The sequence below is a fragment of the Lytechinus pictus genome, chromosome 1, assembly GCF_037042905.1.
Source record: "Lytechinus pictus isolate F3 Inbred chromosome 1, Lp3.0, whole genome shotgun sequence".
NCBI lineage: Eukaryota > Metazoa > Echinodermata > Echinoidea > Temnopleuroida > Toxopneustidae > Lytechinus > Lytechinus pictus.
In genome coordinates, this window is record NC_087245.1 from 8,464,773 (window position 1) to 8,490,760 (window position 25,988).

At 35.7% G+C, this 25,988-nt stretch overlaps 2 protein-coding genes across 3 annotated transcripts in view; both read right to left on the reverse strand.

Moving 5' to 3' along the window:
- The window catches only part of LOC135153222 (uncharacterized), a 1,173,865-nt gene that overhangs the window by 49,420 nt on the left and 1,098,457 nt on the right, over positions 1-25,988 (reverse strand). The gene's annotated exons all lie outside the window — the stretch shown is intronic.
- On the reverse strand, positions 742-25,223 carry LOC129256896 (solute carrier organic anion transporter family member 4A1-like). Of its 2 annotated transcripts, none has more exons than XM_054895120.2 (11): positions 22,720-22,848; positions 19,512-20,015; positions 18,585-19,110; positions 15,480-15,576; positions 14,363-14,484; positions 12,694-12,948; positions 11,226-11,421; positions 10,399-10,558; positions 8,095-8,267; positions 4,982-5,046; positions 742-4,259 (listed from the first exon to the last, which is right to left on the reverse strand). In XM_054895120.2, exons 1-11 carry the CDS (start codon positions 22,747-22,749, stop codon positions 3,991-3,993), a joined length of 2,397 nt encoding a protein of 798 aa, XP_054751095.2. In that variant the 5' UTR covers positions 22,750-22,848; the 3' UTR covers positions 742-3,990. The 2 variants fall into 2 exon arrangements, with proteins under 2 accessions (XP_054751095.2, XP_063951312.1); XM_064095242.1 differs by lacking the exon at positions 22,720-22,848 and adding an exon at positions 25,140-25,223 and having other exon boundaries at positions 1,780-4,259.

Here is a 25,988-nt window from a genome sequence, read left to right on the forward strand (position 1 = left end):
ACATCAATGTGACTTTGTCTCTGATAAGTACAATGGTAAGGGGGCTCAACAGACTATCAAAATCAAGGTTTTTCTATGATGATAGTTACACAGTATACAGGATGAAGAGAGATTTTTGAGCAGTGATTAAAGCCAAGGCAAGGGACAATGGTAGCGGAACAGCATAGTCAATCACAATGATAATCAGAGAAAGGGGTGGACAGAAATCACAGAATTGTGTGACACATTCTATTCTTTTTTTTTACTTCATACATGGTAAAATGTATTCCATACCTAATACCTGATCAGTTCAATACTATTAACTTATCTGAAGAAAAGCCATATAATAATTCAGGTATGCAAAATAATTACAGAATACATGTTCACAAAAAAATTACAATCACATCAACAATATATACATAAATGACTAAATATTATTTCATTATTAACTAATACTATAACCACTACCAAATTCAATGATTATCATTCTTCTGTTATACCTGGACATAGCAATCATGACCGTGAGATACAAGATTTGCATATAAGTGTAAGCAGCCTCCAAACCAGTGGCATAATGACCCCAAACTTTTGAGTGGCAAAACTTTTGAGCGGCAAAATATGTGGGGTTTTTTTATTTGTGAGCGAGCAAAATAAGTGAACAAAAACTTTTTCCTTGTTTTAAATGTTAATATGATTTCTGATAGATTGTTAAATAATACTGAACAAATGATAACATCCTACACCCTTTTTCCTTTCCCTTTCTTCTTTTCCACTTTATTTTTTCTTGTTCATGGAACTTGGGGGAGGGGGAGCAGAGTTGCCCCTCCCCATCTGTACACCAGTGTTCCAAAGACAAATTTGAGACATTTCAGTCAGCTCTATTAGGATTCAAAATTTTATGTACTGTACACTTTGCATATTTACATAGCCTTTAAAATGCCATTGACTTGACGAGATACTTTATCTTGCCATATCGACATAATAACCTTATTATGTCGACATGGCGAGATACGTTATCTTGCCAAGTTGACTTACAAAACATTATATGTCAACATTGCAAGATATGAAGTGTCCAAGGCCCGACGAGAGTCCAAATATCTTGCCAATTTGACATATAACTTTTCATAAGTCAACTTGGCAAGATAACTTATCTCGCCATGTCGACATATAACCTTTCATAAGTCGACTTGGCGAAATAACGTATCTTGCCATGTCGACATATAACTTTTTATAAGTCGACTTGAAGAGATAATGTATCTCGCCATCTCGACATAATAAGGTTATTATGTCGACATGGCAAGATAAAGTATCTCGCCAAGTCGTCAAGTCGATGGCACTTTAAAGGCTCCGTACATATTGTACATTTGACATAATTTTCTTCATGTTCACTATCTCTTTAAAAAATATAGAGCAGTGAGCACATGCATGTTCTGAATAAGGACAGTAGCCATGAACTCACATTAGAGATTGCACATCTCATTTCTAGCAATAAATAGTACAAATTTATAGACAATCATATGCATATGTTATGCATCATTAGAATCATTCAATTAAAGGTCCATGTGAGTTTATATTCAGAGAAAAGATCTGAAGGAAAAGTCTAAACTTTATTTGTGTAAACTGAAGGAAAATACACAATTCTGAACACATGGCACATTTACTACTTCAAGTAGAGTCCATTGTGCATAAAGATTCTGTATTCTATTTCAACCCTGTAAAACACAAAATGAAGAATGTTTGAAAGACAATATTCAGTACCCTGGAGATAAAAAGAAGCATAGGTATTTCATTTTTGTCATGGTGCATAAAAATATATGATGCAATTTCTGTGACACAGTTATTTGGCACAAGTATGTGCATTGTATTGCAACTGCACATAATAGTTACTTGTCTAGCATTTGCTCATAATGGTATTTTGGCCAGATAAATGCATCAAAGTTGTGTAAAAAATCTACAGCAGACTATTATTAAACTTATGAAGGACAAAATAAGCAATGAAATCAGCATTTTTATAATCAATTTTGATGAACTTATTTTCACTAGAAGTCGGCAATTAAACCAATAACTAATAAATAGAATCAGCAAAGGGTTAACCAGCATGTTGCTCATGCATCATGATAAAAGCCTAAAATTCTGTTCATAGGAATTATCCAAGAAGTGTTATCGTAAGTAACAGACTATAAACCGCACCCCAACTTTGGACGAATCACAACACACACACAAAAAAAGTCATCACACTCTCTTTCTTAATCCTCCTCACATTTACATGCACATTTGGGGTACCAAGAAATGAAAATAAAAGATTTCAAAGTATCAAAAGAGATTATACGAAAATCTGCTGTTCTTGATCAATTCATCTAAAAATGATAGCAAGAAAGGTTCTGACATTATTGGCCACTTACACACTCACCTCGCTGTTACCACACACAGAGCACTGCCGTACTTGTATATTGCAAATTACGATACGGTACACAAGATCAGTACATCACGATATCATTAATAATGCTACCGTGTTTTACGCGGCGTAGGAGAGGAAGAAACATTCACATTCCCACATCACAACCCCACTATCACTTTCAAAATTCTGTGTAGCATTCAATGTCTTAGCATAAATTTTGGATACAGGATTACAGGGAGGTTCAAGAAACAAAGAAATTGGCATTGTTTTTCAGTTGATTTTTACAGCTTTGTGCCGTCTCTCTTGTGTGTGGTGGTATCTTACGAAAAGCAAATAGGAAAGAAAAAATAAGCTTGGCTTCATAACAGGACTTCGGGGGGGGGGGGGGCGGGAAATAAATACTAGAAGGAAAATATTTTAAAAAGGTAGAAAAATGATGGAAGAAAGAAGGGGGAAATTGAATTTATGAGGAAGGTGAAAGAGAAGTATGAAGAAAAGGAAAATAAAAGAAAATAAAAAAGACAGAGGAAAAAGAAAAGGCAAGAACATGGAGAAATGAGAAAGAGAATAAAAAAGAAAGAGGTATGAATATGGAGAGATGAGAAAGAGAAGATTGATAAATGAAAAAGAAAATAAAGGAAAATAGAAAAGAAAGAGGTATGAAAATGGAGAAATAAAACAGTGAAGAAAATAAGAGGAAAATAAAAAAATAGAAAAGGAAAGAGGCAAGAACGTGGAAAAATGAGAAGGTGAAGAAAGATAAGAAAAGGAAAATGCATTGTGAAGCATAGAGCCAATTAATTCTCAATTAAAAGTAGGGCCCTTTGAGTTCTTCTAACTGCCTACAGTTGAATAGATACAGTAAAATGAATAGCGCCAGCTTAAGTCACACTATAACCACAATGCAAGCTCTCACTCTCGGCTGTGACAAAAGGCAATATGCCTCTCGTCTGTTTGAATGTTGTCTTTGCCAAGGAACTTTGCTGCTTTTAATCAATGACTTAATAAAGTCACACTATTCATAAAGTCAAAATTAGTTTCATGAAGGTAGGTGCGTTTGATAATCAAACTTTCATGGACAATTTTCGATTAAGATCGTAATAATCTCTTCCCATTACTCGCGGCTCATACCCCTCTTGACATTGCCCTAGGCGGCTACGCCTTGCAACCCGATGTGTGGTGAACTGGCAGCACTACAGTACATGTTAGAAAGGGGTTACGACGGGCTGCTAATTATAATTTTCTAGAGTCTGTCTCTAGCCTTGTCATGATAACAGACATCAAATATCATGTTAGCTATATCAAATAAACCAAAACCGATTTCCCTGTGAATAACCTTCGTTCAGGGAGAAATGCGGAAAATGGACTTGGCTTTTTTTTTTCAGGCTGAATCTGGCTCAGACCTATCACCATGGATAAACCGCACCCCCGACTTTTGCTTCTATCCCGCCGAGGAAAGGGTCCTTTAATAGACTGTTACTTACATATTCTGTCTTTGTAATTGTATGCACTTCTCAACACATTGCCTTGGCACAATGATTTTACTCTTCAGAATAAGAGCAAGAACAAGACTTTGTCAAAGAAGAATAAGCTGAACAACAAAAACAACATGATCATAAACCATCAGTAATACCATCATTCTCCAGTCTGTCATACTTTCCATCAGCTCCATCTTGTCCATCGGGATTTCTATAACTGAAAAGCGCCCCTACGAGGAACAACAGGCCAATAACATGGGCCAAGAGGGTGATGAGGAAGAAGACCAGGGATAGGTCCGAGTTCTCGTAGAGCCAACAAGTCTTGGAGCCATCACAGGATCCCTCCCAGACCAAGCAGGATTTGTCAATAAGTAGTCCAAGAACTACTGGTCCTGGGATAGTTCCTATAATAAAATATGAAAAAAAGTAGAGTCTATTAATAACAAATGGAACACCCAGAGCAATCTTGCCAGCATTAAACAATTCATAATAGTAGCAGTGTTGACATTGTGATATTGAAATGTCAAACATTTTTACTTTTTTATTTACCATTTGAATAGACAACTTAATAATTCCCCATAATGAAGGGCCAAAGTTGTTGATTCCCTGTTGACTAGCCTCAATATCCTTCATAATGGCCTAATGGCCTTGGAAATTTTGGTGCCACTTTCAGAGAAAGAGTGATTTGACAATAACAACCCAATTAACAAAAACATAATGATTGTAGTAAAAAAATATCAGCTCTGATGAAATGCTAATGCTATGGTATTGGATGTTCTTAAATATAAAATCCATCATGGCTTTGTTTTGAAAGGATCTCAAACTGGTCTGGGCTGACTACAGACTGAAATCAAGATGAGTAAAACTGAGTAAAATTACACAAGAACAACATTGAAATTTCATCAAAATAAGATGAAAAGCAACATACTTATTGAGATTATTATCAAGATCATTATTTCCAATATGCATGGCTGGTATTTTTAGAGCCCATGTTTAATTTTACCTTTTGATAGAGCTGATGACATCTGGTTGTTATTCTTAACAATAGTCCCTATGGATATCAGAATCTTTATATTGTGCAATTACAATAGTTCCCTTTCTCTAAATAAAAAGTGTTTCACCTTACCTAATGCACTGTACAATAAACTCTGTAGTCCTAAAGCAAACGTTCTCTGTGAATGAGGCACACATCTGAAAGATAAGAAAACATAAAAAAATAAGATATAAAGCAATTGGGCAATTCCATGGAAAATGTTCACTTTCGAGAAAAAATGAAGTTTCAGATTTCACTTAAGCAGTCAAATTTTCTAAAAAAGTAATCTATAAAGTTTCAATTTCCAATAGAAAAATCACAATATTGATAAAATTTTGTGTTTTTTTCTATCATCAAAAAAATAAAATAATAAATTGCAAAATATAAAAAATGTGGCTATTTTTAAACAATTCATCTTTCCTGTCTCTACTAAAAGCAAATAAGGTCCCACAGGTCTCTTTTAACTTTTGTATCGATGATTAATGTTTAAATCAACAGAAAATCATTGTTATATTTCATGCCATTCATCAATTTTAGAGAAATCGATCTTCAGATTAATGTGATTTCTTTACCATTATCAGTGTCATGTCCGTTACGTTTTTCACTTAAAGTTTTCACAGCTTACAGGAAATTTGTCTGAAGGTACTGCAGATTCAGATTCTATGTTAGAATTAAACCCCCTACCATGTGTAGCAATCATTTTCCCTGACCACTTCTCATTTTCATAAAAATGGCGTAACGGACATGACAATTCGCGTAACGGACATGACACCTAATATATGACAAAAGGCAGCATTCACAAAAACAAAATATTAGGCTCAGTGTCACAGACTGTGGTCAGTCTCAATTGCTTGAGGATAGCTGGATGTAATAACTCCTAGAATCTGCATGTCATTCTAGCTATTTTTAGAAGTTGGTAAATGATGAAAGTTCAGCTCTTGTTCTGGTATATTTTTCTGAGAATTAACGGTATGCCACATAATATTAGGATAAGATGCAGCTAAATCTGGCAACATACTCAGATCACAATCTGCATCATTTGTGTTTGAACAATAATTGATTATCTTAGGTGTTTGCACTGACAGTTTGGAGCATGATAAAACTCCAACTTGTGAATTCATGAGATCTTTGATGACATTGCTTCAAAGTATCTGACTTTCACCAACCCTCAACTTCTTCAGTGATGGCACTGGCTCACATTTAAAACAAGTTTGTAAATATTCAGATATCTGTGTTACATGATGTAGCTCTATGAATCCATGAATCTACAGTGGCACTTCTTCATATCACAAAGCAAAGAGGCTGTGGAAGGAATGTGGCGCGATCAATAAATTATGTCATCATAGTATTTTGGTCAGCCATAATCATGATTTGAATGATGTATCTTCGTTTGTACACAAGCAGCGCAGACAATACAATGAAATTAGATACAGCCACATTTGTCAGCAAGCAAGATCGTAAGATTTAGTACATCCAAGATTTGATGAAAGGATGATTATACCAAGGATCTTTATTTTGAATGAAAAAAATCTCAGAAGCGATTTACAAACATTCCGATTACCTTATAACTCGTACATAATCGATAATGAAAGACTGGTTTCCAGGTACTGCTATTAAAATTTAAAATACTTTTTAATATCATTTTTTTAATCTTGAAATTGACATTAATACTAGTACATATTCTTTATCATAAAACACATTTTATAATACAGGTGTATGTTCATCTTGGATTTAATCAGGTCTGGTACATTTTGTTTTCTTCTCACAAAAAATCTGATTTGCTCTTCTCAGTGTGCCTATGGTACTATTAAAGCATTGTATTCTATATAAAATTATCATGTGGGCTATAGCTATTAAATTAATAATACCTGCCAAAAGTGCCAATAATATCTACATTTTTTTCTTAAGAATGTTAGTAAAGGTACTTTGCTGTTACATAATTACATTCATTATTCATATTTCTTTCATTTTGCAACTAAGAAGTGCAGATGAAGTTCACTTCGGAAGGGTGTCATGTCCGTTACGCTAGTGTATATTGTCAAATAGTAAGCCATGAATAAAAAATAATCTTTACTATCAACTTTTTCTCTTTTAATTAGATGTGGCGGATGGTAGTAACTGGAAAATAATCATTAACTGTTGTTAACTGGTGTAAAAGAAATTTTTCCAAATATTTTTTTGTTTTATAAATATTGTACGCAAAGCCCCCCTCTCAAATTGCAAAATAATAGGAGATATTACAGATTACCAGTTATGATGTGTGTCTCTACCCTCTAGCCTTAACAAGTAACCAATAAGACTTGTACCATATCTTGTAATAAAATAATTATATTCGCTTACAAAAAGTGGACGAAACTGTCATGTCCGTTACGCTTCATGTGTCATGTCCGTTACGCTACATTTTGAGCTATGAATACAGAATGCACTGTAAAACTTTTGTTAAACACCATTTTATGGATAGAGCATGATCTTAAGGTTAAATTAACACCAGCGTCAGGTGCATGCAATCTAAGAATTCACAGGAATTTTGATAAGCAATAGGAGGTAAAAATGCTTCGTCCATTTCGTGTCATGTCCGTTACGCTGACAAAGAGTGCAATTTCTCCGCAACTGTTCAACGAAACGATTTGAAATTTCATGTGTATGTAACTGATACTTAAATGTGTCTGATAAGCTCAGTAGCAATTATCAAAAGACTGCTAATTCTACTGTATAAACCTTTGAATTACAAAAATTTGTCTGAACGTCATGTCCGTTACGCTGGAATTGCCCAATTGCAATGTTGAATTCACCGTGAATGTGAGTGCACTGAGTACTTATCAACTACAAAATAATTATATTTTAATCCCTGCATAACTTTAATTTCATAATTAATAAGTAAAAATTTTGATACAATTGGGCAAACATATGGATCTAACAAACTTTACGTCATACTTGACACTATTACTGCCTTTTCTTTTGAAGTAGACTTTTAAGAAATAAGATGAAATGAGGAAGGCATATTAAAATATTTTTTGTGAATTGCTTGAACCAGCGAATTTCAGCTTCCATTGTGTTATCAATTTAACTGGACTCAGTAGGAGATTTCTTTTCAATTTCAAGTTACAAATTTGGTAGAAATTTAAGTGCTCAGAATAAATTTCTATGAAGTTGATATATAAATTCCTTTGGACTGAATCTTAGTTCCATCGCTAGATCATACAAACCTTATTGTAGCTGTCCATACAGGTACTAAAACCATTCCAGCAAAGGTGAGAAGAAGAAATGTGACTAAAAAGAAGGGGCGAGTAGAACTGCAGAAGATGTAGCACTTTCCAGGCTTAGCAGTTCCAAGTCCTGGTCCAGAGTTGTTCCTGATACAAGAACAGTCATCATATTGCTGGGAAGGGAAAACAAGTGCATAAGGATCAACATCATTCAGGGCAGGAAAAATTAAGAATATGTTGAACAACATAAATGATGAAAATCGAAGCAAAAAAGCATAAAAAATAATTGCCACTTATTGGTCGGCCTGAACACCTTGCAAAGGTGCATATACAAACACATAGAATAGCTGGAAATACCGCCGAATGAAATGAATAACCCTGCCTGTAGTTACTAACATCATGAGTCATTAAATTAAACAGAAAAGAAATTGTTCAATTTGCACTAACCCTCCTACATGTATGAATCACTGCTATATTATATGTCTTGCAAATCTTCGACAATAGACAAAATTGTATGCTGCATTTAAATGAACTGCTAAAAAATAAGGAACTGGTTCAATCTGGAATATATTCTTGATTCATTGCCATTATCATGGCAATTAGTTCCTGAAAATTGTAATATACATTGCTCATGTTCACCACAAAACCAGATGTTAAAACACACTCCCTATTTCGTAAGTATTCTATCAAATGAACACTCTAATATGTTATTTTGCCCTAGAAAAATGTAAGAAATAGTTTGACTCCTAATATTTAAAATTGTCATCATCACACAGAGTTTCTATACAATCAAATCTATTAATATTGATAATCTAAAATTTCATACATTGTGTGACATCACATCATCACATCACATCACTTCACATCAATGCACCAATACAGCTCATAATAACAACATGCCTTCTTTATCAGCCCTTTCAGTAAGATCTCAGGAGGGCAAGGCAATTTTTAAGGGCACTCTAAAAATTGCCTTTGATTTTTTTTTTAATGAAGGGCATCAAGGCAATTTTGCAAATTCTTTAGGGCACCAAGGCAGTTTTTAAAATTCAGAAGGGCACTAAGGCAATTTACCGATTGTATACTGACATGTGACTTTTTATGTTCAAAAGAACATAATATAGTAGATTATCTTATAATGATGACAAATGTACATAAACGTACAAAGATACATGTATCATTAACCTGTCAGCATGATTAATAAGGAAAAAAAAAGAAGAAAAATCAACATGGATCTAATATGGATTATGGATCATTGTACACAACTAGAATGTTACTGAAGCCCCATTTGACTTTCTCTCTTTCATGGAGATAGATGTTGATTGAGATACTAGGATACTAGTCGATGAAAACATTTGACCAATCATCACAGCGAGCGATATACAGTATACGTGACGTACCTTTGCACTTTTCGTTTCTTGAAAATAAATCTGTTTTTATCATTACAAAGATGAATTTGTTTTAAAAAAATCAATTCAAATATTTTGAAATAAAATTTAATAATTTTAACAACCTCTTGTTTATTTGGAACCTTTAATTTGATTTTTAAAATTCCATCAATAATAGAGTGTCGAGATCGAGCCTAGACATTGGATGGTTATCAGTACGGTTATGTGTGCGATACTTGGGCTTGGGGTCCAACTCAAAACATTACAATGTCATCTCCGTTAATGCATTGCGCACCTCGATCGAAAGTAATTAACGTGGTTCAATTTCCAAGATGATCCACGTGTGCACGCTATTTGCGCTAGTGAATCTTACCCCGGCCGAGTTTCCGTGGTGATTTATGTGGATTATGGATATACGGAAATCCAATTTAGGATTCGATAGCGCGACCATTGGATTTTCATATTTTTAACAGAGCCGCCTGCACGAACCAGCGCGGATGGGCAGTGGGGAGTGTTTACGTCTGCTAAGTATCAAATCGTATGGTAATTTGGTCATGTCATGACTTCAGTTCGATTTAGTTAGATCTATTTACAATTGTGAGAATTCAGGTTTGGAGTTTTGGAGAGCTTGAGAATGAGAGGGCACCGACGGCGGTTTGATAAAAGGGCACGGCAATGGACCGCCGTCGGTGAAGGGGACAACTGCTAAGATCGGTTACTGCGAGGGCTGTTCTTTATGATTTTGATAAGAACTGAAACAAAAGTGATAATAGTAAAAATAGAAACCACAATCAGCAAAAGTTTTTAATTTCTGCACCACACCTATCAACATAAAGAAATTACATTTTCTAATAAAACAATGGTAAATAAAAAGACCAAACTTCATCTAGAACAAAAAGTACAAAATAGGCTTTCTTACCAAAACATTATTGCTTTCTGACTGCTCGAAACAGCCTGCATGGCAAGCTGAGTAGTAAAGAACATTATCACTGCCGCAAACAGGTTCAAAGCTTCTTTCACAATTACATTCCTTGTTACACATTGCTGTGATATTGTGATGCAAAGCAAGGTCTTCCGAGCTGAAATATAATTGAATAATAAGGGCATTGTTGAAGAGAGGGAAGGAGGGGGAGGAGTAAAGTCAAAATATGTAATGATATATTTAATACTATTGCTTTATTTTAAAGCATGCTAATCCTGAAATTATTAAAAATGTTCTGAATTTCTTACTTTGGAAAGCCAAACTACTTGTTAGACCACTTGTCAGGTTTATGCTTTGTGGCAGTTATATATAAATATCCAATCAGAAAGGAAAAGAAATTAAAAAAATATCAGCAAATATTAGCCCTTCTTCTTAACCTTGGATTTGAAATGCATGCATTCATTATAATAGCTAAAAAATGCCCTGCTGATATTTTTAGGTGAAGTGAGTAACTTAGTGAGGCAAATAGTATTTTTTTTAGAAAGAGAAATCCCTTTTATTGCTTTATAATAAAGAAAGTTATTACTATCATAACCTTTGTAAGACACTCAATACTGTTCAGTTGTTTAGAATTCTAAAAAAAATTTGTATATCCTATATATTCATGTATGAAACATAGTGAAATTACATAATATAATCTTGATCACAAATTGCAATCATTTGATGAGAAAATGATGATAAATGATCTTGTTCTTAAAGTACTTAACAAGCAAATTAAATATCAAAATCTGATGATAATAGGAACATGACTGTAGAGAACTGACCTATTCAGGTAGGGTACTGTCACACCGGCCATGGGGACATTGGGACACTTCAGCAAGAAGGTACAGGAAGCTCCTAGGCATCCTACAGTACATATGATGGCAAAGACAATAAGACCTTTGAACTTAAGATCAAATCTCTTGATGACCCAACCTCCAATCAAAGCACCAGTCACCATCCCAGTCATCGACAAAAGACCTAGAAAAATGAGAAGTGGAGTGAATGAAAATAGACTTTTTTTTTTGTGGGGGGGGGGGGGTTACCCTTCTACAGCATTCCTTTATTGAAAATCAATATAATTTTTAGCACAGTATTGAATAATCAACACAGTATATGTCACAAAATTTAAACATAATTATTCAGTATTCCATGAAATTGTCATATCATTTGTAAAGAAAACAAACTTTCAAGGTGTAAAAGAGAAAAAACAAATCCATACAAGTACTAGAAATAGATTCATACAGAGAGACTTGGTGTAGCAAAGTAAAAACTGACCACCTTTTAGAGAATTTATTTTCCTTGATTTGTTTTATATATACTTTTCCATATCATAATACAATTTTATTTCTAACATATAATTGATTTGTTGTGCACTGTTTGATAAAACCTTGCCTTAGGGAAATGGGTGGTCTCTACAATGTGATAAGGGAATTCATTGAAAACAGTAATGATAATTATGGAACCTCGTCAATGTCAGAGTAACGTCTCTCCTGCATGGAACCTGCAAGCGACTTTTCAATGTATACCAATTATCACATATCACCATAAACAAGGCAATGGGAAATTCGGGAAAGCCACTGTGAAAAGATGCATAGTGCCTTTACAGTAGCATTCCTGCTATAAAAAAAGATGCAGTATAGACTTTTAACAAGGTGCCTATCCTGTTCTTGTTTCTTACAATGAGCTGACATTTACATTCACTTCTCAAGGACTTTTTAAGCTTCAACAGCTGTATATAGCATCTCACAGCATTCAAGAAATGAATCTTGATGATAATCCATAAGAACACAGTTGCATTAGCCCCTGTGCTGTATACATCACTCAATACAATACCGAAATACCCACTTAGACAAGCCTGCACTAAAGGGATTCCAACTTTCAAAATCACAGAGCAGGGATTTATCCTAATCCATAGCTCCAAGAATGGACAGACAAGAATAAGTTGTACAATCTAAAATGGTCATACCATGTAACAATAAAAATGACATACAGTGGTGCAAATTAGTTAGTGAACCCCACCAGAAAATGAACATATTTTAATTTGTTCAGGTTCTGCCATCTTTTAGATATTTAATTGTGAAATCAGGTGATAAAATATTACATTCAATAAAGTTTGTTTTTCAGGGCTTACCGAACATTTTGTTGTTGTTGTCTACATTCAACACTCAACATGAAGGAGCGCATTTTCTGGTGGGGTTCACTAACTCTTTAGCACCACTGTAGATAATACCAAATCAAGACTATTCTTACCAGTATAGAATGCAGCATCACTAGAATTAATATTCAGCTGAGATTCCAAATACTTTGGCCCAAATACAGACAGTCCTGAGGCAAAGAACCATTCACATATGGTGAAGAAACACACGCATATGAAAGGAATATTTGTGATGAGATTGAGGACTGCCCTTGGAAATGCTTGAAGACGCTTCTTCCAACCTTGCCCAGACTCAAACTCTTGGCCCCGCTGAACTTCACTTTTTCTCTTGCTTGCGATTTCTCTTGATCCTGTGATAAAAAGTACATTATTTCTTATATCAAAGGGAATGGACAGTGGCATCTACAGTAATATCCAATTACAAAGTAAGTGCTCAAATGGCTATTGTGAATGAACATACCAAGTTTAAATTCTAATGGGTAACAAGTGGAATGCCTCTGGCGGTCTCACCTGCATCACGCGATTAAATATAGCAGCAGTGCTGACTTTGAAAACTACTACTATAAAATAATTATTCACAAAAAACACAATTCATATAATGATACAATACTACATTCATTGACATTTGACCTTCATCTTGTGACCTAAAACTTGTCAGTGATACTTGATTACCCCTATATCCACATTTTATACACTATATCTATAAACTTTGAAAATTATGACAGCAATCTTTTAATTACCTCTAAAATGGCCAAAGTTCAATGACCTTAAATGGCCTTTGACTTTGGTCATGTGACCTGAAACTCACATGAGATGTTCAGTGGGATACTTGACGACTCTAACGTCCAAGTTTCATGAATCAGATCCATAAACTTTCAAAGTTATGATGGTAATTCAACAGATACCCCCCACATGGCCAAAGTTCATCGACCTTTGACGTTGGTTACGTGACCTGATATTTGCACAGGATGTTCAGTGATACTTGATTACTCTTTTGTCCAAGTTTTATGAACTAGACCAATAAAATTTCAAAGTTATGATTGTAATTCAACAAATACCCCCAATTTGGCCAAAGTTCATTGACCCTAAATGACCTTTGACCTTGGTCATGTGATGTGAAACTCATGCAAAATGTTCAGTTATAGTTGATTAACCTTATGTCTAAGTTTCATGAACTAGGTCCATATATTTTCTAAGTTATGATGACATTTCAAAAACTTAACCTTAGGTTAAGATTTTGATGTTGATTCCCCCAACATGGTCTAAGCTCATTGACCCTAAATGACCTTTGACCTTGGTCATGTGACCTGAAACTCAGGCAGGATGTTCAGTAATACTTGATTAACCTTATGGCTACGTTTCATGAACTAGGTCCATACACTTTCTAAGTTATGCTGTAATTTCAAAAACTTAACCTTTGGTTAAGATTTGGTGTTGACGCCGCCGCCGCTGTTGGAAAAGCGGCGCCTATAGTCTCACTCTGCTATTATGCAGGCGAGACAAAAATTAAGAAAATAACTACCCTTTTGTAATATTGTAATGTTTTATCATACTTGAGTGTAGTTCACATTACTGACCCTTTACCAAAGCTTTAGACAGGCTTTAAAGATAATTCAAATTTAACATACCGGTATCCTAGTCTGAAAGCATTTGTAGACTCATAACCAACCACATATATATGCGCAAGGATAAAGGGGTCAGTGCAAAATGTTAAAGATGTCCGATCACTACCTAAACATTTTTTATGGAGTCCAATATACTCACCAGGTAATGCTCTAGGATAGCCAAGCATGAGAAGAGAGATAACAAATAGAAGGCTGCCATTGATGAGAAATCCCAACCACCAAGCCCCTACCCAAGTCGGGTTGTTAGGAGATACTAATGCACTGTAGAGAAACAGATACAAAAGTGCATGATTCAGATAGTCATCAAAGTTTTCACGGCAATGTGATCTTAATTAATACCCGTACCTCTTATAACAAAGAACTGTTTTAAAACTCATAAAAATATACACATTTAAAAGATATTTATCATGAAACAGGTCTTTCTTACTTGGCATTAAAATGAGATAAAAATCAAATATCATGCCCTTTGATATACAAAGTTTTAGAGTCATATTGTAATACCAAAAGAATAACATAATACGAATCTGAAGACAGAAATTTATAACAAATAGAAGATAGCATTTAAACAACCTGAAAAGCTTCCACCAACCCTTATATACCTGTGTAATTTTTCATTATGTGGGTTCAGTGTAATAACTTCAAGTGCTAATGAAATCATACTTGCAAACATGATAAAAATTATATTCAGCGTTCAAATTGCATTATTTCATAATGCCTCTCGATTTGTCCTCCCATGTTTGTTTGAATGTGTTGGTCCTATGGTTTTCATAATAACTTTGTCATGAATTATCATTCATGACATGAAAATATATTGAATAGTGTTGGACTATCATATCTGAAAAAATTTAGTTGCACAATAAGTCCAAAATCATATCCCTAACCCATTCTACAAATAAACCAAAATACTATATTTCAAGTTCAGTGCACAAAACATGTTTCTCTCTAGAGACTGTGGACTGCCCCTCCCTCAACCATTTTTTAAAGCTGCTTTCATGAGCAGTGTGGCAAATTTGAACACCTATATTATCATGTTTGATATATATTTGCAGACATGATACAGTATCTATTCAGCTTCTTCAAATTGGTTAGGCCGAGATATCAAATGGTAAACAAAGATTTTTTTTAATGAAGTGTTAACAAACCAGTAATATGGTATGTTGGGAGTTTTCAAACCAAATGACTTCACTTATCAAAGTCCAATATATTGAATTCATTTAACATCCACCAAAGATGAACAACAAACATAAGATTTTTACCTGTCCATGACATGGAAGTCTGTGTAAATCCTGAGATAAACTCCTCCTAGTGCATACCCTATGGCTGGTCCAGCTGCATTCACAGCATTAAAGATACCTGGAATATCACAAAAGGCCACTCTCATACATCCATATTTATATAAGAGTATTTCATAGCACTTTTCAATACATAAGTTTACTCATGAAAATTTTCTCTCAACAAATTCTTCTTAGTTATGAAAACATAGACACAATTACTTCAAATAGCTTAGGAGAAATTGAATTAACATTGTTTTAAAGCAGATCACTGGAAAGTATTCTATTCATTAAATGGCAATAAAAAGAGTCGGTAGATTAAATGTTATTTGTATAGACAAAGCATGATGCATAGGGGCATTTTCACGGTAACTGACATTACACGGCACAATGTTTTCACACCTTTCATTGTGTGTATCTCTAAAACAACAAATGATGGGAGTTTGCTTTTGATAGAGTTAATAAAGTGAACCTTGCTGTATACTCTGATACTAAGTTTTCCTACGTAACCACATTTTTTTACGCATCAGCAAGCAAAAATGTGTTGGTAACTGACATTACGCAAAAGGACATGCAATTTCAGGGTGTTCATTGAAATTTAAATATCTCATGTCCCTGAGTAGATAGAGTAATAATTTGAATATGTAAATATACCTCCGTTACTAGGTTAAGATGTGTCAAAATATTAAACAATTCGTTTTTGTCTTTTGGGGGCTATGATAATTTTTCCACAACCATGCTGGTAACTGACATTACGGTAACTGACATTACACTTAATATGCCATAGAGATAACACATGGAAGTCAAATGTGTGGAATCATTGCATTGTATCTTCTGTGCAGGGCTTCACCTGAAAGTGAGCTTGATGTGGAAGTATACCCAAGTTTCTAGGAACATTTCAATGAAAAAACTTTTTCTTTTTCTTAATTCCTTTCTTTGATTTGAACATTTTTATCATTACTCGGTAACTGACAATACACATTAACATTTACCAGTGCTATATGATTTTCAAAAGCATAATTTTCTTGGTACTTATATGCAAGGCTTTTTAAAATCATAAAAGTTTCATAATACTTCACATTTTTAATTATCAAAAGATAAGAAATGTATGTTTTACTTACTAGGGGGGGGGGTCATAGCAGCTACATGTTTTCCTATAGTAATTTAATATTGCATTGACTGTACACATGGATTTTTCTGACTATACACCCATAATATATTCATCAGTTTTATATTGACCTTTTAAACCTTTTCCTTCTCCAACCTCCCCCTCCCCTCAAAAAAGGTAAAATGAATAAGGGTCTCCTCCCCTAGGCTTCACGTACCCCTCCCCCGAATCTCATGCAGCCATGTAGTTTTATTGATTTCTATTCTGGTCAGTACAAGCAATGCTTGTTCATATCTGTCTAATTTCAATTCTCTTCATAATTTGTTTAATCATTTTCTTTGCTAATTTCTTTTTTAAGCTGTCAACAAAAAATAAACTCCAGCTTCTAAACTGAAACTGAACTATTTGTAAATTAGAAACACAGTTTTACTAGATCCATGCAACATTGATCAGAACTGTCAAATTTCACTTTTCATCTATACTTGTAAACCAAAAACAAAATTGTATCACACATCCACATACTAACAGGTATAAAAACCAGGAATTTACTTTTAGCGAGGCAATGCTCAAAAGAATCCTAGAAACTAAAAAAGGGACCCTGGAAATCCCCTTCATCACAATGTTAAGCTTAAAAAATGTTGCAGATTTAGGCAATAGGTTGGGAAAAAAAAAACCTACCCCCCCCCCCCCCCCGAAAACCAAACAAAAAATTGTCTGATACAAACAATTAGGTACTTGGTAAGCGCATGTACAAAACAATTTCATAGTAATTTTTTTTTGCACAATGGGAATGCAATTTCCTTCATAATTTCATATAGTATTCCTTGTGAACTATACCTTTTAAAAGTCAATAGCAAGCTCCTTCTGGTGTGACTTTTAAAGTGAAAGACTTAAATAACAAGTATACAATATTTCTTCACCATAAAATTGACCACATATTTGCATTTCAATATTGGTAACCAACGTTTTATCATGGTAACTGACATTACATCTCGGTAACTGACATTACATTTTCCACTTGGTAACTGACATTACATATATTTAATGGTACCCTATGGCTTCATTGTTAATTGGTAATCTTTAATTTTGGTGTAGAAGGGAGGGGTGTTACCTAGAGAGGAAATCTACCAAGTTTCATATAATATATCCTCTTTTCCAGGAAATGAGAAAAAAAAGTTCATGTTTTCGGTAACTGACATTACATACCATATCACATACTTCATCAATGTTTTTTTATCAGATGAATAAATTACTGGTGTTTCTTTCTGTGGGATTTTAAAAAGTGTTATAATAGCAAGCTAAATCACAGGCGAAAACAACATGATCAAACCTGTTCTTTAAAAATCTGTCAAAACAAAATATGTATCAATATACTATTTTCAACACTAATTTGTATCCATACTTTGGCAGCCATTTTGAAATAAAAATGGCTGCCAGAGTCTGAATTTTTTTTTGTCTCAGTAACTTCAGGTCTTGTTTTATTAAAAAACATAAAGCATTTGACATGAATATCAACTTGATTTTTTTGCCAGAGCTGTGTCCATCTGTGGTGAAAATGCCCATAGAAGGATATTATACTGACAAATGTGGATCAATCTCATTTACAGGCTCACATTCATATCATAATTTCCATTTCAGGGCCAATATATTAAAAAGGGGGGGGGTCACCTCCATTGAAGCATGGACAGCATCCCTAAAGGGAAAAAATAAATAAATAAAATGCGTAGGTTTTCGTGAGTGGGTGCAGAACATGAATATAGTCCTACAAATTACAAAAATGAAGAAAATGCCCCCTAAATCAGTGGGTTAGTCTAAAATGATAGGGTTTGCACTGATCTGCTGTGGGACCTATTGTAACAGATCCATGAACAGAAAATCTTATTTAGGGTCCTTTTTTTGCCATGATGCTTGCAGATGCTGTCTACTCTTCAATGAAAATACCCCCCCCCCCCCCGCATTACAAATATAATTTACTTCCTTACCCAGGTAAAAACCAAAATCTTTAGCATGAAGATTCTCATCCATATAGGTTACACCAAGTGAGTAAAGGGGTGATGCTCCAATTCCATGAAGTACTTGTGCAAGAATGAATACCCAGTAAAATACAGCTAAACCAGATTCAACACCATCTGAGCTGTTGCAACTATCCATTAACGTCACATTGTCAGAAAATTCATGACAAAGGGGATCTCGCGATTCATCTGCATCATACAGCCCTGTCATGAAATGTGGGACTGCAAAGACTACAGATCCAAGGCTGAATATTACAGAACCTATTCCGATCCATCTTGGCTTATGACCCCGCTCACCAAGGTAGGTGACGAAAAGAGAGACAGAGAGAGCAGAGACATCATAGGCACTGGAAATGAAGCTACTCTGGAAGCTATCCAAGTTGAAACGATGTTCAAGTGTGGTGATACTGACGTACACTAACCCAAATGCAGTCATGCCTTGGATCAGGGACAGCATACATAAGAACAAGAGATAGCCCTTGCGGTTGTTGAATATCTGGAAAATAAATAGGTCAAATGTAAATCTAAAGAATACGGAAATATGAACATGTGAACTTTTATTTTGTTTTTGCAGGTGACCATTAAATACAGACAATTACACAGCAAATCCTTTCTTAAAAAATTAAGACAAGAAAGAGAAAAGCAGGATGAAAACTCTTGGGGGAAAAGGAATACAGTAGGCCTATACAATTTTGAGTGTTGCATGTACTTCACAGTCAAATATGTGAAAGAATTCTGCATATTGGAAGGATTTTCTATTCAAGAATGTCATTTGTGTTAAAATTGGCTTAAGAAAAATGAAAAAACACAATTGACTAACACATGTTTTTTTTGGGACATGAACACAGCCTATACTCCTTTTACTGATCTACTTTAACGCACTACTGATCTTCTCACCTGAGCAAATGGAGGTGAATAACCAAACCAGCCACATCGCAAACGGTCTTCAGCATGTGAATGCACAATCTTTATGTGTTCAGAGCCGGCATCGCCAATCACTGTGCCAACAGCATCACCAACAATTCCATCTTCTCCTTCTATCCTTTCACGGTCTCTATCCTCCCTTGCAGGAATCCGACCTTGTTCTCCTAGCTGGTCACTTCCACCGAAGACCAGTATAGCATCATCATCATCATCAACTACATCATAATCGCTGTTACCACTGTTGTTTCTGGAATCGTACCTTGCAATGCCCCCTGGCAATTTTCTGCTCCCTTGACTCAATGATTTAGTTGTTGGGCTCACTGACGTTGTTGTGCCATACTGTCTGTCTATCACCTCGTTGTGTAGTGGTTTGTTACCTGGAGACTGACTGATCATGCTGCCTTTGGGTTTCCAGTCATAGTCCTCATCTGTCAGTTTGTCATGTGCTTTTAAGGGCTCAATATCTGCCTCCACCACCTGAGAAATACATTAGTTCAACAATGCTTTATACATTTAATGCAAATGAGGTAAAGCCATTTTTGTCTATGATAAGAGCCTCAGCCTGTGTACTATGTTTCCACCAATAGAGGGCCTCATAATATATGTTCAAAATTACAGCAGTTGAGAGTTCTGGCAAATAATAAAAAATGAATCCCCAATATAATGAAAAACAGAAAATAAATGAATGGAATTGAGTAATATTTGATACAAAAGTAATAACTTTGCTTTACAGACATTTTTTTTAAACCTGTGATGTACATTGAGGAGCCAACACAGATAGGATGGTTGCAAGGGTATGGACCCACAGTGTCTACACTAAATATTTGTACACTGCATACAGCAATGCAAAATGAGAAGCTAAATTATGATGGCACCAAAAAATTCCTAACTTGGCTATCATATATGTAAAATATAATAAATCATATATCATATGAAAGAGGGAAGTATAGCCATTGTTTTGCACTCAGTTAAAAATTGTCATTGGTCACGCATGAATGATTATGAATTATGAAATGCAATAATGCATATTTTCAGACCTTGCTGTGATCATTGAAGCATAGAACACAATGCTTCAATGATCATGACTTATATCCTATTTTTCCAAGAGATGAGATGATCTACTTTCATTTGACACACATTTGACATTCTTAATATTTCAGTCGGTAGGCCTACCGGGTATTACGGATTTCATAAATGATTTAAAATGAATTGATGTCTGACTGCTAGCTAGAAATCTATATCAACTATGGCATATAGATCTACTGCATAGCCTAGGCTAGGCTAGGTCTAACCACTTGTTCACTGCTACCACCCTAAATGAAGATCTAGATCTATTGAGTATATTATACAACACATAGATCCTTGACAGATGATTGGATGAAAGCGTGTCACATGACATTCAGAGGAATCAGCTATAGCACGCTAAGATATGCTATCCGTGCTAGAGTCGACTATTGCACGCTCGTGCTATAGTCGACTATAGCACACTGAAGTAAATGAGCCAGCACTGCAAGATCCAGAGCACACTAAACCCATGGACAAGCATGCCCCGTACACATTAAGTGAATTAGCCTATATATGCGCATGTATTCACTTTTTCGCATCTCGACCAGATCTCGACCGATCCGACGACTGTTTGCGGCACTGCGCATATTAGACCAAAAGCTTCGACCGTCTCTGTTATGTTGGTTGTTCAGCTGAACTCCGTTGGCTTCACTCACCAAATACAGAGACCGAAGTTCTAGCGCGATCTGTACAGGGGACTCAATGGCCATATGTTTATGTGTATTAAGTTTGGATAAAACAGGGCAGTGAAGTTGCGCGACAGCCAAGGTAAGTCACTGTTTTTGTTCCTTTTAACTTGATTTTCCCCGTTTTTTGGCAATTAATGCCAAGAGGGAATATTAATTTGCATTTCGGTTGCGTTAATTTTCAAAAGTTTGATTCATTAAAGACAAAAATTGAAGAGCCCCGACGGGGAGATTTTGCATTGTAAGTCCCCTAATGGTGGCTGCACGATAGCGAGCCGTCTGTGTATGAGGAGAAATTTAAAAAATTAAAAAATGTTAAAAAACTCCTCGAAACAGACGGCTGCCAGCTGTCTATGCGCATATACACTTTGCTAAGCTAGCTTAACATAATGCGCGTACATACGTTGCTAATTATTGCTAATCATTCCCAGGTTACGGCTGCCTGTACCTGGACGACATGCTTTAGCGTTTATGTGGGCTTTTTCTCATTAGGATTAAGAGTCTAGGACTTGATCATCATGGCTACCCCAAACTTTATTATTGTTTCTTCGACTTAAGACTGTAAGTTGTCGGTGTTGTATAAAACAAATATTCAATGTTGAATTCGTGCGACGTTCCGAATATTACATTCGGTGCAAGTTGAAACGGTCTATTCAACTCCGCTTTGCGTCGTTGAATAGACTGTTTCAACTTGCACACTCATTTAATATTCGGAACGATCGCACTCATCAACATTGAATTAAAATTTGTATACTATACAACACACAAATTTAAAAATTCATTAAAATGTCACTTTAAAATACCGATAGTTCATTAGTTGCTATCTATAATCTAGTACTAGTAGTAGGGAAAACACTTCAATTTACTTAAGAACCAAGTTTACTTAGGCCTATATGATAAATAGTTGCAATGGAAACTGGCAGTGTAAAAAAATCGAGCTATTGTCCCCCAAAACAAGAGAAAATAAGCCAAACATTGCCAACCTTATTTTGCCACACAGGGAATTGTAACAACAGAGAACAATCACATAACCTTGTTGAGTGGGTCTAACCAACGAGTAACAAACTAACAATAACATGTATTTTTGCGCATTGAGCCGGAGTATTGAGAAAGTACAAAGACCACAAAGAAGGAAGGAACAAAATGGCAAATGTTCAGTCAACAGCAGAACAAACCAACAAAAACAAAAACGATTCAAACAGAGCAGTAGGCCTTTCCGATTCCGGGACTCACACAAAGTTGGTTACCGGATCGGGATCAAAATGCAGTGGGCTAGCCATGGCCGCGTCCGACTCTTCGATTCGCATCAATCCATCATCATCCTACATAACAAACATTAACTTTTATAATTAATTTGCGTCATCAACTAGGCCTAGATCTATCACTATTTTATCAATATATACGGTACCCAATCACAGGCTCTTCTTTACCTGAATGTTACCACTAAATAAGGGATCCATTTTCAAATCCGATTATGGTTATTCTTCCCGAGGCTATATGTCATTTAACCAAGGGCAAGGCTCCATCCAAGCCGCACCGATACCCACCGAACTTATACTACAGGGGCGGCGCGGCGCGGCCTGAGAGCGCCACCAAGGCTGCCACACAGTGGCAAAGGTAGGTAGGATCGGAGGGGCGGCTCCGGCTCCGGGCACGCCGTAGCCATGCAATTTACGTCCTTGCATGCCCGATCAAAAGCTGAGCAGAGCTAGCAAGCTAACTGCGAACAGGATGTGCCCCTACCTCCCCCCCCCCCCCCCCGGTCGACAGCGTTTACCATACGGGGAAATTTTCTAAGCAATTAACGCACAATTTTTTTTAAATCATGATTTAAAAAAAATTGTAGTAAGTTTGGTGGCGCGGCTTTGATGGAGCCTTGGTAATTAAATGAAAATGAAAAATATATTATAAAAACGCTTTTCGCTCCAAAATGAAGGTGATTTTTTGTTCAATTTCTACTTTTTTATAGCATTCCAACCTGATTTCCTGGCGGGTACGTGCGTTGTCTAGTGTATATAGATACGTAACTATACGCACCGCCCCCCCCCCCCCACACACAAACAAATCTTATTGGGGTACTTCAGCACGTCCAGCACCCCACTTCCCAGGGCAATGAGTTCACCTTGACGAAAAGTTTGTTGTGAGAATAATATTCAGGATTTCAGATGTAGATCAGCAGCTCCCATCTTACGTACAGGCCTATGTAAAATGCATAAATTTCGATCTTTTTTTAATGGTTCATGAAAAGTAAAAGTTTGCTTCTTTTTTTCAGGTTGTGAAATGATTTGTCTTTTGATATACTGAAAGCCCGACTGAAAGTACAATAAAAAAATATCATTTTTTTCAAAAGAAAAGTTACATGTCATTTCTCGATATGCCTAGTCCGGCTATATATAGTCTAATGGGGAAGCTGCTCGCATATATAATGACGTCACAAATAAAAGAAATAGTGATCTTCAATGCTTTTCCTCAAACCTGCACAAATATTTTCTTTTGTTATTTTTATATCAAAAAAGGGCGTCGGGCCAGCAACTCCCATTTTTTAAATCGAACAGAATCCTCATGACACTGCATACCGGTATATGTACATGTATATATATATATATATATATATATATATATAGATAGATATATCTATAGATATAGATGTGGTGATTGAAGACCTTTTTTTTTTTTTTTTTGCTTGTCAAATTTTTTCGCGTACGAAATATCCTCCAAAAAAATTGCCCCCCTTCTGAAAAATCCTAGGTACGCCAGTGCCTTTGAATAAAACCTTTCAATCTCCTTTACTTCTGAGTTTTCTAGCGATATTAAAAAAAATAGTTTCCATTACTCGAACAGTGCGATTGACCACTAAAGGGGCGGGAATCCTGAGGTGGGCAAGGGGCATAGTGCCCCCCTTTTTCAGCACTAAAAAGTGTCACTTTTTACCCAATAATCGAGTTCCTTATATATAAAATGTGTTGTGTCTCTTTCATCTCATCAGGATTCGTTTTATTGTTAACGAGTGCCGTTTTTACTTTTAAAAGTATATGGCCTACCCAAAGTGCCCATTCTCATATTCAGATGAGTTGCCCTTCTTAATTAAAGCGTTTCCTTCCCAATCGGCGCCAGTTTTATTTAGCATTTGATTCCATTCTGCATGCAAGTGCATATTGTAAATATAATAACCCCTCTCATGGTGTTATTGACCCCTTTGATAGGTAACGTTTGTTTCCTCTCCCGCAGTGTGCCCATTTTTGCCTCTGATCAAGTGCCCCACTTTTTCTGATATTTGCCCTCATTATATACCCTTGAAAAACACAAATCCGTGCTGCCGGCGCTGTCCACTCTTCAGTGGAAATGACCCGGCCCCTGCCCCCACCCTTGACCTTTAGGGTCAAATTTGAGATGTCTATATACAATACAAATTCAGGTTCTTTGATGAGAAAAACATTGATCACGAGGTGATGATGATGACAACTACGGGATATGTATATAAAATTTAAGCAAATTCGCCCTGGCAAAGCATGCAGGACATCATTTCAAAATGATATAAATTGACATAATAATCCACAATTGATTCTACAGATCTCAAATGCGTGAAAGGATGACGGCGGTAAGGCAACTAATTCATGTTCCTAATATAAGGACCAATTACAGTTGGCCTATATGTACAACTATTTTCATTAAACTATCCCACACTGCGCTGACTTATTTTAATAAAACAAGTATGTTTCGCCTGACTATACACACCTTGAAATGAGACAGACTTAAAAGTGATCTCAATAGTGTAGTTCATTGCAAATATTGTTCTATTATAATCGCATATTTTTTTTAAAACAGAAAAAAGGAATGTGATTTGGCTTACCTCAGTTTTGTAACCTGGCATCTACTAAATAACAGGGGAATAGTAATGTTTGAAAAGACCTTAATAAATCCGTGCACTGTAGCTCAAAAAAGATGGTAATCAGAGCATTAACCTATTGTGATGTTGTGGCTGAACAAACTTGGTTTACAATTTATTTTCCCGTTCCTTTTCAACGCTCACAGGTCTGACAGCCTCTCCAGGCAATTTCATACGTCAAACAAGCTACTGTGTTTTGCATAATAAATGGCAGTGTGAATTATATGTCACGGAATACCCATTAAGTAATTAGTTCTCTGAATTTCACTCTGCCGAGTACGTGCCACGTCGTAGGAACTCTTCCATTTATCTCAATCAATGATTAGCATAATACGTGGTTACCCAAAGCGTGTAGATATAATTGGGAATATGTGCCCACTTTTTTTCACAACTCGATCAGTAGATTTAATGCAGATGGCAGGCCCGGTAACTTTTTTGAAAGTGCAGAGGTTAAGGGACTATACAAGAAGCCGTGTTTGGGAAGGGGGCTTAACATGAGAAAAATCCGGAAAATCATATCAAAGTGGATAGACAAAATCATCACAAGTATGGGAGGGGGGGGGGGGTGGGCGGCTGCCTCCCTGTGTTCTCTGAAGTAATGAAAGGGGGGGGGATACAAAAAATGAAGAAAATGGAAGTAAGAACATCATGAAAAATGAGAGGTCTCTTAAAGGACAAGTCCACCCCAACAAAAAGTTGATTTGAATAAAAAGAGAAAAATCCAACAAGCATAACACTGAAAATCTCATCAAAATCGGATGTAAAATAAGAAAGTTATGACGTTTTTAAGTTTCGCTTAATTTCACAAAAGAT

Bases quoted from the DNA above. Each gene is read 5' to 3' on its own strand.
- LOC129256896 (XM_054895120.2), bottom strand. From the start codon at position 22,749: ATGGATCCCTTATTTAGTGGTAACATTCAG. The intron at 15,577-18,584 runs GTAAGGAAGTAA...GTGATATTCCAG, and splicing joins AGATTTTGGTTTTTACCTGG to GTATCTTTAATGCTGTGAAT. The intron at 5,047-8,094 runs GTTTGTATGATC...CTTATCTTTCAG, and splicing joins GTATGGACAGCTACAATAAG to ATGTGTGCCTCATTCACAGA.